Source organism: Trematomus bernacchii, unplaced genomic scaffold, assembly GCF_902827165.1.
Source record: "Trematomus bernacchii unplaced genomic scaffold, fTreBer1.1, whole genome shotgun sequence".
In the NCBI taxonomy this organism is placed as follows: domain Eukaryota; kingdom Metazoa; phylum Chordata; class Actinopteri; order Perciformes; family Nototheniidae; genus Trematomus; species Trematomus bernacchii.
Genome location: NW_022987662.1, coordinates 5,074,374 through 5,087,701, shown reverse-complemented (window position 1 = coordinate 5,087,701; position 13,328 = coordinate 5,074,374). Strand labels below are relative to the sequence as shown.

At 39.7% G+C, this 13,328-nt stretch overlaps 1 protein-coding gene across 1 annotated transcript; it reads right to left on the bottom strand.

Annotated features, from left to right (window-relative positions):
- Positions 1-2,164: 2,164 nt before the first annotated feature.
- On the bottom strand, positions 2,165-9,132 carry LOC117487055. The gene is given in 22 exon segments (XM_034135719.1): positions 2,165-2,277; positions 2,415-2,511; positions 3,357-3,498; positions 3,651-3,837; positions 4,258-4,388; positions 4,891-4,985; positions 5,065-5,234; positions 5,311-5,425; positions 5,530-5,729; positions 5,805-5,919; positions 6,003-6,214; positions 6,297-6,453; positions 6,869-7,089; positions 7,528-7,630; positions 7,921-8,088; positions 8,157-8,234; positions 8,372-8,515; positions 8,599-8,720; positions 8,804-8,890; positions 8,965-8,980; positions 8,982-9,024; positions 9,110-9,132. Coding segments are annotated over 22 exon segments (2,703 nt in total). The 3' UTR covers positions 2,165-2,200.
- Between the last annotated feature and the right edge of the window lie 4,196 nt (positions 9,133-13,328).

The following is a 13,328-nucleotide window of genomic DNA, read 5'->3' as shown; positions in this document are numbered from 1 at the left end:
CCAATTAAACAAAGATAAAACTGAGGTAATGGTTTTTGGAGCCAAGGCAGAACGTATAAAAGTTAGCGCTGAGCTTCAGTCTGCAATGTTCAAAACAACAGATAAAGCCAGAAATCTAGGTGTAGTCATGGACTCTGACCTGAGTTTCAACAGTCACATTAAAACAGTTACTAAATCAGCCTACTATCACCTAAAGAATATATCCAGGATTAAAAGACTAATGTCACAGCAGGATTTGGAAAAACTTGTCCATGCTTTTATCTTCAGTAGACTGGACTACTGTAATGGTGTCTTTACAGGTCTCACTAAAAAATCTATTAGAAAGCTGCAGCTAATTCAGAACGCCGCTGCTCGAGTCCTCACTAACACTAAGAAAGTGGATCACATCACTCCTGTTCTGAAGTCCTTACACTGGCTTCCTGTGTGTCAAAGAATAGATTTCAAAATATTGTTGCCGGTTTATAAAGCTTTGAATGGTTTAGGCCCTGCCCTTGCCGCTGCTTTTAATTAAACTATTCATATCTTAAACTGCACTGTAACTTTTATCCATGTATTTTTTCTTTTAATGTTTATTTTATTATCTTTTATTTTTAATGACTGATTTTAAATGCCATTTTCTTAATGTCTACCATTTTTGTAAAGCACTTTGAATTGCCTTGTGTTGAAAGGTGCTATATAAATAAACTTGCCTTGAGCAGTTTTTGACCATTTTCATAGGAGTTATAGCAATATTGTGTTTTACGGCGAGGGACGCATTGCCATGGCAACAGCTTTTGAGGAAAACTCACTAATGGCACATAGACATGAAGGCTGGACCATTAACCATTATCTGAAGTCTGCTGCTCTGAGCATGTCAGTTGGAGTTATGACATCGTGTTCCATGACACAGGTGTTTATATTTGAGCTAACGACGTGTCCAGAGATCAAAGGTTTCCATGGTGATGTGCAGTAATCAGTGAGAGGAGAGCCTTTTCATTGTTCTGAATGAGAGATAAACCTCTTACATGTGAACGTTTTGTTGAACCGTAACAGATATTGGTGAAATTTCAACGCGTGAAGCATCTGAAGGAAGTTGAGCATCTGAAGTGTGCTTTTTGAGTACTTTCGGGTTAATAATGTGGCCTTTTTGGCAGATTAACTAAAGGTGTGCGGCTAATGCTGTGAGTAAAGATCAGCTTGATTTTACAATTGGCTTTAATGGAGACATGTTGAAAGTTTTTGTAACTTCATGCCCTCAAGAGGCATTTTGTTTATTTTGCTTAATTTTTATTTATCAAGCTTAGAGATGTTTTCCTACGTTTGTCATGACAAATTAAGTCTCAGGAGTGTAGGGTTTGGGAATTATGGCAGGTTTAAAAAAAATATATGAAGGCGAATTTCAAGCTGTCCTCCACTCTAGCTTTGAGATCACACACCTTAATGTTAAAATCTGAAGAAGGCCTCTTTACCAAGGTCTGAACAATGTTTAATATTTCTAAAAGAATGAATCAGATTTAAAAGTTGTTTAACATGAATGTCAGAAAGATGTGTAACATTTTAAAGTTGCCATCGATTCCCGACCGAGCTGAACAATTTGATGTTTGAACAGAGTTTCTGCGATGTGGAATGTGGGAGAAGAGGCGCAAAATAACCCGGCGGAATAAATAATTTGGTGCGTCGAATAAAAGATAGTTGGAATGCTGTATCAGCATTCCCACTAAATAATTGAATATGCATATTTTAATCAGTGCTCATCTGCTGTCCTTTTACCTGTTCAGTATTCACAGGTTTCAATTTAGTGTCTTTCAGTATCAAAATACAAATGAAATTATATATATATTTTTTTAAATGCTCACTCCAGGCAGTCTCCAACAAATGCATAAATTAGGCATATTTTGAGTTTCAACAAGAATATGAATAGTAAAATATGGCACACTTTTTTGGAAAGGTATTTTTCAAGCCTCAGGAGACTAAAGTTCAAGGTGCAATGTTATGATGAAGCAGTATGTCCGTATTGTATGCCTATTGCATGAAACCGTACACACAGGCAATTGCTGTACAGTACATAATACATTTAAATATATGTGATTTGGAACGGAAAATTAGTTTGGACCTCCCCATAACCATAGAAAACACAACTATAGATTAAAAAAAACCTCCAATATTCCCAAGAAAATACTACAAGTGTGAATTATTTAAAAATATTTTATTAGGACTTTGTTTAGGAGCTCATTATAATGATTGGTCCTGAAGTTACGTCTTTGAAACCAGGGTCATCTGAAACGTCACGATTTTGACCTGTGGGAGAAAAAAGAAAAATATATATCTCAGCCACTTTATTCAAAAGCCATTGTCCCATTTTATAATTTGAGCAAACACATGTAAACCTTATTGTACATTACTGGATAATGAAATCAGCATGTATGAGAGCATACCCTTCATCGTGATGTCCTGGTCTGAACACTGCACATTACAAGCTGCATCCACTGGATTTCTAACATCACAGATTACCACCTCACAGTGGACAAAGACCTACAAGATATGAACAGATTTAAGGGTTTGTTATAGACAGCGTACTTTTGTTTTCCAAACTCTGATGCTGCGTTCACACCGGACGCGATGCGAATCTTCGCATCGCTCGAAGCGCTCAAGTTTCACTGCGGCTGCGTTTACTCTCATCATTCAAACAAGACGCGCTGGCTCGGGAGCTACAACTACAACAAAATGAACATATTTTACCGTGATTAAAATTGTAATACACGTTTCTAAATGATGCCGAAGTAACAACATACTGATACCGGTTGGTAAAAACCATAAATTAATGCTTGACAAGTCTGCAGACAAGACGGCAGGCGAAAAACCTTTTTAAATGCTTGTTGAATGAAGATCAGGTCGACCAGGCTAAGCTAACGTTGTATATGCTCATTCCACACTCATAACAATGAGCCTACAGACATAAATAAACCAGCGACTGTATTCGCCATGACACAGACAGTCTGTGGTTTGTACTTGTTTAACTTTTGTCCAGTTTCTGAACAGATATGAGGAGCTGTGAGCTCTGTGTGCTAACTGCTAATGTTTTCTGGTTGAACGTCAGGCTGAGATCCTCACCGCTGATTGGCTTCTGCGAGAACGCGTCACGTGAATTTGACACTCGAGTTGAAAAAAATTGAACTCTCGCGTTTGACGCGGCACCGTTAAATCGCGTGATTCGCGCCCACCGCTTCATGCTCGCTGTCGGAGCGAATTTGCGTCTGTCCGCGTCTCTGCATTGACTTTACATGTAATCGTGCCACCCCCAAACATCGCGTCCGGTGTGAACGCACCATGAAGCATCTAAAAATAAAAATACCATTTATTCTTATGACTGATAGTACCTGGCGGTTCAAGTTATCCTTGTCTTCGGCGAAGGCAAACATCGGGACCTCAAACCGCTTGAAGTTGGAAGGATAATGAACTCTGCCCTTAGGCGAAACAGAGTGGAAGATCACTGGGTGCGGGTCCCTTGAGTTTGCACAACTGAGGGAGAAAAAAAAAAAGTTATTTTATTTGGGTAAAGATGTTCAAAAGTCTGCAAAATGAGCACCCTATGATTTTAAACCATCCCTTTTGTTCAGTTTGACAAACAGTTAATTGGGACAAGAACAAATAAAGAAATATATACAAGTTACCCATTAACAATGAGGTCCCATCGAGGGAGGGACGTCTTGTGCTCCAACGTCGCCCAGCAGTACGCCAGCTCAAGAGATACTTTAGGGTTGTAAGATCCCATCAGTTCCACCTCGAAATACAGCGGCTGTTGTTGGTACTTTGTGATGGGATCGTCCTCAACGCGCTGAAACACACTGTAGGAGTCGTCTGAAGTGAAGCAGAACATGTTGACCCGAATTAGACAGGAATAGAAACGGCCTGTACACAGAACATTAAGGTGCATAACGCAGAAGAGTTTAACTTGGATTTACATAGTCAACATCCCAGGTGCCAACTCAGTTCATTGGTTTAAAGATTAACTTTATGAAAAAAAACATTCCAATTACTTAAAGCAACTAGATTCATATGAACTGTCCAAGTTACCCAAAATCCTGCATTTTGATAGAAAGTGTTATCCTGTCTCTTTGCATTAAGCTTTTTCAACGTGTTGACATGATCGAAATAACTCTTATTTCCCCCAGTTTCTAGCTTTGGGAGAGTTTCCAAATACTCAAAAAAAAGAATCTAATCCTTAGCAAGCATGCAAGACAAAAACAAACCACACAAGGCATGAAGAAATGTCTTTACCCAAAGCAACTCTCATTTCAACCTGCATCTCGCCTCTTGCATCGTCAGTGTACGGTTCACTCCTGCGAGGTCGGGTGTTGAAGCCCATAGCCTGGTTTGTGTTGATGTCATAGTAACAGAACACCTTAAGCCTGAAAGAAGAAAACTCTTACGTGGGAACACTTAGAACTGTTCAATTGTTACCAATTGGCACCGTTAACATCTGGGATTGCACCATAGAAGGATTTATGGCGTACCAGTTGACTTCTGATAAGGAAAATACCATTTAAGAGTCTTTAAAGTTCTAACTTTTGTTACATGGTTAGCCTACGAAGTCTCTGCATTTGTTTTTAAATTTGGCGTCAGACTGTCAGTTTACATAATGGTGAACATGAATGTTTACGGCTGCAAAACCCAGATTTCTTTTAATAATGTCCAAGCTGAGAATTTCTCTTTTCTGACCAAAAGTCTAAAACCCAATGACCTGAAGTTTATCATGTTAAGACAAACAGAAAGCATTAAAAAGCTGACATTTAGAAAACTGGAAGCACTTTTTGTTAATTAATCTTCCATGTCATTTTTCAAGAAACAGCTTTGATAATAAATTAATCATCCAACCTTCAGCTTGGTGATTCCAAGTCTCGAGATACTCACACAAACTCCGGCTCCTTCGACTGTGACAACTTTCTCAATTCAAGTTCATCTGTGATGGAGATTTCATTCTCATACAGCATCATATTGGGCAAGAACTAAGAAAAGACAAATGGAAAGTAATTTCTCAGTTTTAAACCTACCGCAATCAGCAAGCTGTTCAGCAGCATGCTTTACCTTTCTGGTCGTCCCACAGGAGTTTGCAGTGAAGACAAAATAAGCGTACTGGTCGTTGCTGTATGTGGGGCCACAGGCGGGGTTTCTGAGGGTGAGCCGTCGGGGGTTCAGACTGGGAACAGACTCCATGGTTATAGCCAGAGCCGTGATGGTCCCATTAGGGAAACACCCTGAAAAAGACGATCAGACATTTGTATGCATTGGAGATTCAAGCCTACATAAGAAAACGTATTCTCTTTAACAAACCGATCAGCTTTGTGACGAAGTTGCAAGTCAAGGAGAAGTCTTTGATATGTTTGTTGGTCTTCGGATATCTCAGAGTCACATCCAGTCTGCTCTTGATGGATGACTCCTCAACAGCCTGAGAAGTTTTCAGAAACAATACATTATGATTTAAAGAGGACTATAATCTTGACAAATGTTGGTAAATCCCTGCACATTTAAAACTTTGGTTAAGAGTCATACCTCGACCGTAGCATCAGCTGCAGAAGATGGTACAATCAAACTGAAATGTGTGTCGTTGCCCATTAAGCCGTACTGCTGAGCCAGGCTCCAGGTCAGCATTCGTTTTCCCATTATGGTCTGAAAGTTTAATCCTTTGGTCCCGTATTTCACGAGGACATGGAAATTCTTATCATCACAGCTACCTGAGACAGAGGGAAGATCTGCAGAGGGAGGAAAATACTTTGAAACATCTGTGCTCGTTTTGTTATGAATTCCTCTTATCCATGGGTACAGACCTATGTCTTCCAGTTTAGCTCTCAGATAAGCAGTGGCAGTAAATGGAGCATGCTTTGGCAGGACCAGGAAGCCAAAGGTCAGATGAAGATTGTAAATTGTAACCCCCATTTCTTTCTGTTTGGAGAAACAGATAGTTATTAGCTGACAAAATTAAATAAAAAATGCATTTCATTTCCCACGTTGAGTGTAAGGCTCACCCTTTGTCCTACGACACGGTCCGTGAAGGGCACTTCAACAGTATAGACCTTGGAGCAGCCGTTAGGGGACATTTGGTCAAAGACTTTAAAGCCTCTGGCAATGCAGTCGGCCAAGGACAAAACCTCAGAGGGGGAGATGATGTTCTTTAGCGTTACATCAAAGCCCACCGGCCCAATCAACGCCTTAAACATCATCTCCTTGGGAACAGTGGCTGTAGGTCAAAAATGAAGAAATTAAGGCAGGTTGCAATTTATGTAAAAAAGTAGCATGAGTACCAAGATAATTTGACTCACCGTCAATGACTTGTGGAGGTTGAAGCTGCAGGGGGGTCTCGACGGGGAGGAAGACTTTGTATCTTGTGTCCTCATTAGTGTCGTCTTCAGTCCAGAGCAACTCGAGCATCAGCTCAATCATATAAGAAGTGAAGTACTGACCATCCTGGGCATGACTCTGCATAAACAAACATCCTGAGTAAGGCCTTTCCTGAATAACATTATCATCTACAGATTTAAAGAAAAAGGGAAATTCGTCTGGCAATGAAGCACTAGATGTTGCAACAGTCAAACATACTCACGAGATCTGTTTACATTTGTTTTGTACATACCAACAGGATTTCAGTAGTGTTATTTTCCATGACACATGATAACAAAGTGTGATTGCTTGTTAAACCTCTAAAGTCTAAAATGACTTGAACGTACCATTTAACTACGCTGATTTCTCCACTGTTGTGAGAAATTCTTTAGATCCAAGAAATATAAACATCTACACTTTGCCCTTTTGTAGTATTTTAGATGTTTTTTTTGCATAGCTGCATGCATGACTAAAACGACCTCGTCAATGTATGGACTCAATTGTTTTATCTAACCTTGATCTGGCAACCAGCAGCCCCAATAGGGATTTCAACAATGACGTAAAGGTCATCGAGAGTCAGGGAATAGTTTCTGGCCGAAATCTCTGTAGCTTCGAGCTTCCTCCCATCGACGCCCATGTTCACCTCCAACAGTCTGAAGTGTTTCGAGTAAATCAGAGGGTCAATGCGCCTCGGCAGGAACCAGCGGATTGAGGTTTCAGTAAAGAAAACCCCACCTGTACACCAAAAAAAGCTAATAAATACACTTAAAGAAAGGTCTAACATGGAAAGATTTAAGGAAAAGGGCTAACGTTTCGGAAATAGTGCAATCCTCAAAACATTTTGACTGAACAAATGGTTAATCATTCGTATTTTATTTAAACTATCTGAAAAAGGAGAATTCAAATTATGAATGTAGCAGTTTTACAGCCACATACAGTAACACATCCTTAAAGTGTCATTTAAAAAAATATAAAGCACTTCTTCCTGGATACAAATTCTGGTGGGGAAGATATTTTTGGATCCATTTTTAGAAAAGTTTGATATTTAAAAAAAGCTGGAATCAGAAATAATACTGGCAGATGTGTTTTTTAAATTCCTGACAGTAAAAAGTGCCCCAAATTCCCAGTGAAAAACACTAGAAGACATGACATCAGTGAGTCTCTTTACATTACCCTGATCTTGAGGACAAGCGGCTCCTGCATAAAGTTGAGTCGTCAGCTTCGTCTTCTCAAATATAATCGAGGTGCTGAGCACAGTCATCGGCACACCTGCTACCTGCGGGGGGAGATTACACAACATGTGGATGTAAATGCATACTGTGGTAACATAATAATTTCCCTCGTAAAAATATGGGGGGTTATAAATAAGAACTCACTGATTTAAGAGTGCCAACTGGATTCCAGACAAAGTAATCCATTTGAAAGGCAGTCTGATTACATTATTTTATCTACGGCTGTAAGTGTAAGCAAGTACCTAATTGGCTGCAAGTGATTTAACAAGTCTGCCTGAGGGGAAAGATATCAAGTGAGAGTTGTTTGAATCTCAGCGAACTGCAGTCCACTTACATCTTTGGTGTATGTTTCACGTGAAGGATTTGGGCTTCGCAGCACCAGCCTGGTAGGAGTGCTTGAGATCCCATAACCATTTCTCTGGGCTTCGTCCACCTGCATGACCCTCTCCTCAGGAGTGAAGAACACCACTGTGTTGATTCTGAAGCTTGCGTCCATGGGTTGCTGTGAGGCAAATATCAAGACATTACATACAAGATGTTTCTAGAATAAGAAAAGTGAGCCAATCTTACCTCAGCAGCTTTTCGGGGATCCGAGTCGGGGTATGCAGGCAGGTTATATTCATTTGGAGCTGCTTTTTTCACTGACACCTAGAAATGAGGCCACTCCATAAGTGATAATCAATCTCTGCAGTGACATGCAATGTACCGGCCTTGACACTCATACTGTACGAGATATCAAGCCACTAATCATATAGACGGCAACATGCCATGCTGCGTTCACTTGCCTCCATGTAGTTGGGTTTACAGATAATTTCCCGGGAGGCCCAGGGAGAGTAGTAGCAAGTTTCTTCCACCAGGTAAAACTCATCTTCAACCACATTGTCAGATTGTAGCCGCAGACCTAGTTTTGTTGTGAATGCTTTATCATCCTAAAAACAAGTGTCAAAATTAATTGCCATGTCAAAAGCAATATTTGGTGCTGCGTCACAAACTAGCATTCAGTCGTTTTTACCACATTTTGAGCAAAACAGTTTTGGACGGAGGCATAGATCACAGCGTTTCCCCTGTGGTCTTTCTTGATGGTGAAGCCACACTGAGAAGATAGACTTGGCGTGAGGATGATTGAAGAGTTATCTGAGGAAACGAACAAGAAAAGTTCAAATTAAAAAAGTGAGATTAAGTTAAGAGAAAGCTATATATTTGAAATGTCAGCTTACTTATGACAATGGACACTTCAAGAAAACTTCCTCCAAGTCGACTGACATCCACACGCAGCAAGTTTCCAAGGCATTTAGAGTTGATTTCTGGGATTAAAGATTTATATTAGATAGCAGCACACAAGTGTGTTGAAAAATATCACAAAATGACAAAAACGTACTTATTGGGTGCTTATTTTTGTGCCTCAATGTTAACAACTGCTACAAGGAGAATGAACCACCTGAAAAAGATTGAATACGTTTTAAATGTATAAAGAAAAATAAACCTTAATTTAAAATATATACATAAAAAACAAAACTACAAACCCCAATCCAGCTAAACAACCCATGGCAAGAGTTGGGAGACTGGTGAAGGTCCCTGGTTTTTGCACTTTTTAAATGAATTTGTTGAGGATGAGGGAGGGTCCTGCTCAGCAGATATAACCACACACAGGTGGAGCACATTACTGCCTGATGAGGTCATTGAGCAGGCCTGTGTGCAAAGTCTGAAGGGAATCCCAACATTTAGGGCATTGAGGGTAGCAGAATGGCTGACTGAGCAGGGGAGAAGTATAGAAATATCTTTCATTAAAAATGAAGCTGAAGCAATAATACTGAAGCATGGCCAAAGCAGTCGGATTAAGTTAAAAATAACTGAGAACAGCTAAATCTGTTAATCAGCTACCCAGTTTAGAGATTAGTAAGTATTTGGCATGAACATTAAGTTAATTTACTTATTTGTTTTGAACAATTTTATATTTTGGTATGTTTCTTTTTTTCTTTGCATACACTTTTATGTTTAAATACTATACATTTTGCTGATATACTCACTTACTTTTACTTAAGTAACGTTTCTAATGCAGGACATATACTTGTATCAGAGAGTATTTTTACTGTGTAGTATAAGAACTTTTACTTAAAGGTGGGGCAGGTAAGTTTGAGAAACCGGCTCGAGATACACTTTTTGTTATTTTCCATGGAACGCTCTTAACATCCCGATAGCAATGAATATCTTAAGTGCTTTGACAAAAAATCCATGAAAAAATGTCATCTGTGGAAGCCGTAGTACTGTAAAAAGCACGACCAATCATTTTAGCCGGCCCGGCTAAAATAACTGGATGGCCAACCTGCCTGTCAGCCTTCCATCTGTGCACAAACTTATCTCGTGCCCTCATTGGTCATGTGCGCATTTGTGTGTGTTGGAGGAGGGGCTCTGTAAGGAAGTGGCAGATTTTCTCCGGTTGTGTATTTTCAAATTCTAGCGCACTCAAGCTGGTTTCTCCGAAATTACCTACCCCACCTTTAAGTAAAAATATTGGAATACTTCTCTTACCACTGCAAAGTCCCCAGCTAAACCTTAAGGGCCGTTGTAGTTCATGGTCATTAAAAACATCACTCCTTTAGGTCATGACTTTTAGTTTAGCAGGATGTTCAGGGTTTTGTATCATACGTGTATATCCTACATCATTCATTAAAGAAGGTACAGTAAAAAGGAGGTGTAAAACCAAAACATCTAACAGAAAATTATTTTGCTTCTTCAGCTCCGTTGTACCACCGTTTTTAGAGATTTGGGTATGAAGGAAAAGAGAGAGGGTTTTGAGAGTTCCCCGACACATCGGGGACGCATATTTATGTATAAAAGACATCAAAAAGTGCATTTTGCATGATAGGTCCCCGTTAATGTTCATTAAGGTCTTTATTTTTCTCATACTGCAGCACCTTTTTTCACCACTTAGGCTAAGAGGCCGGATGTCCCCTCAATGTGTTGTAGTGCTAGCCAATAGAAGCGCAAGTGTTACACTGTTTCTGAAGTAAATAAAGGAGTCCAATGGAGTGGGGAGTGGGGGGGGGGGATGTATATTAGCATACATATTTGAAAGAATTTGTCAATGTTTAACAGCATGACAAATAATTGAATATGCATATTTTAATCAGTGCTCATCTGCTGTCCTTTTACCTGTTCAGTATTCACAGGTTTCAATTAAGTGTCTTTCAGTATCAAAATACAAATTAAATTATATATATATTTCTTTTTTTTAAATGCTCACTCCAGGCAGTCTCCAACAATTGCATAAATTAGGCATATTGAGTTTCCACAAGAATATGAATAGTAAACTAGAGAATGCAATTCCTGAAGAAATTGCTAGTGGGAATGCTTTATGCTCTGTAGATCTGACGCTAAACTGCTATGCTGAAATGTAATGTGTAAGAAGAAAGTGAAGAATTTAGATTGAAATTATACATGAACACTGGGGGCTTGAATGTGTGATGAGAGAAGAAAAGAAAGTAAAAAGGCTTGGACAAGCAGCAGAATATTTGAACTGCAAACTTTTGAACTGACTTGATGGTGAATGATCTGTCGCCATGCCAATGGCATTTGATGACACCCCATAATACGCTTAGATGTGTTGATGGCTCCATCGTTACCAAACCTGTGAAGTTTTGGGCCGTTTGGAGCATTTTCACTGAAGTTATGAGAAAACCGTGTTTCATGGCGAGCATTGTGTTGCCATGGCAACGACATTTGAAGAAACCCCATAATTGACGTAGAGCTGTTGAGGGCTGGACCGGTGATATACAAGCGAAGTTTGGGGGACGATCGGACCGTGTCCATTGGACTTACAGCGACATCGTGCTTCATGGCGAGTGGTCTGTCGCCATTGCAACGGCATTTGATGACACCCCATAATACGCTTAGATGCGTTGATGGCTGCATCGTTACCAAACCTGTCAATGTGACATCGTGTTCCATGACACAGGTGTTTATATTTGAGCTAACGACGACAGCTGTGTGTCACCAATAATGTATAAAATAGGTGGAACATGTTGAAGTCAGTATGAAGTCTCCAGACAGAAAAGAATAGGCTCAGACAGTCTGTTAAACTCCAGTGACCACGTCGTTAGCTCAAACACAAACACCTGTGTGTTATGACATCATCGTGTTCCATGACACAGGTGTTTATATTTGAGCTAACGAGGTGTGCAGAGATCAAAGGTTTCCATTGTTCTGAATGAGAGATAAACCTCTTACATGTGAACGTTTTGTCGAAGAACCGTAACAGATATCTGTGAAATTTCAAAACGTGAAGCATGTCAAGGAAGTTGAGTATCTGAAGTGTAATGTTTGTGTACTCTCGGGTTAATGTTGCCTTTTTGGCAGTTTAACTAAAGGTGTGTGGCTGCTACCGTGAGGAAATATCAGCCTGAAATTACAATGGGCTTTAATGGAGGCATGTTGAACGTTTTTGTCACTTCATGCCCTCAAGAGGCATTTTGTTTAATTATTTTTGCTTAATTATTTGTCATTTTTCAAGCTAAGAGATGTTTTCCTACGTTTGTCATGAAAAATGATGTCTCAGGAATGTAGGGTTTGGGAATGATGGCAGTTTTAAAAAGAAATATGAAGGCAAATTTCAATATTTTCTCCACTCTAGCTGTGACATCACGCACTCTAGTTAATGTTAAAATCTGAAGAAAGCCTCTTTACCAAGGTCTGAACAATGTTTAATATCTCTAAAAGTAAGAATCAGATTTAAAAGTTGTGTTACACGAATAATGTCAGAAAGATGTGTAACATTTTAAAGTTGGAGTGAAAGTATGAATGAACAGTTAGCAGTTGAAGTCGCATGAAGATTTGTTGAAGTCTGAATAATTTCTCCATTGACTTCAATGGTTAAAAATGGGATGTATTATGGGATGTATCTCTGGAATTATGAAAGTTATGAATGATAAGTAATAGCCATCGATTCCCGACCGAGCTGAACGTATTGATGTTTGAACGGAGTTTCTGCGATATTGAATGTGGGAGGAGAAGAGGGCCAAAATAAGCCGGCGGAATAAACTTTTTGTCCGTAGCATAACATATAGTTGGAATGCTGTTATCAGCATTCCCACTAAAATATGGCACACTTTTGGAAAGGTATTTTTCAATCCTCAGGAGACTAAAGTTCAAGGTGCAATGTTATGATGAAGCTGTGGGTGTTTCTCAATCGCGAGTAAAGCTGCTGCAGAGCCACTATTTCAAGCATACTACGTCATCGAGTGCCACCGAAGTACTGTTCCAATCTCCAGCATACTTGGAAATCTACCGAGCCCGGCGTATTCCGTTTGGAGAAATATCGAGGCTGCACATGAGTAGACTCCGCGGTCTTAAAATCCCCACAATGCTTTGCGCACGGACCAATTTCCAAAATCTGTGGCGGAAAATGTAAGGCGGGGCCTATCATATGACGCACACCTGCACACTTGCTAGCCTGTTCCACTCTTTGTTTTCCAAATGTCAGGAAGTATTCTTGACTCGCTTCTGAAGCAAGATGCTCGGCAGACATGTGCAAGCGAGCGTACTTGCGATTGAGAAACACCCAGTATGTCTGTATTGTATGCCTATTGCATGAAACAGTACACGCAGGCAGTTGCTGTACAGTACATAGGCCTACTACATTTAAATATATGTGATTTGGAATGGAGAATCAGTTTGGACCTCCCCATAGAAAACACAACTATAGATGAAAAAAAACCTCCAATATTCCCAAGAAAATACTACAAG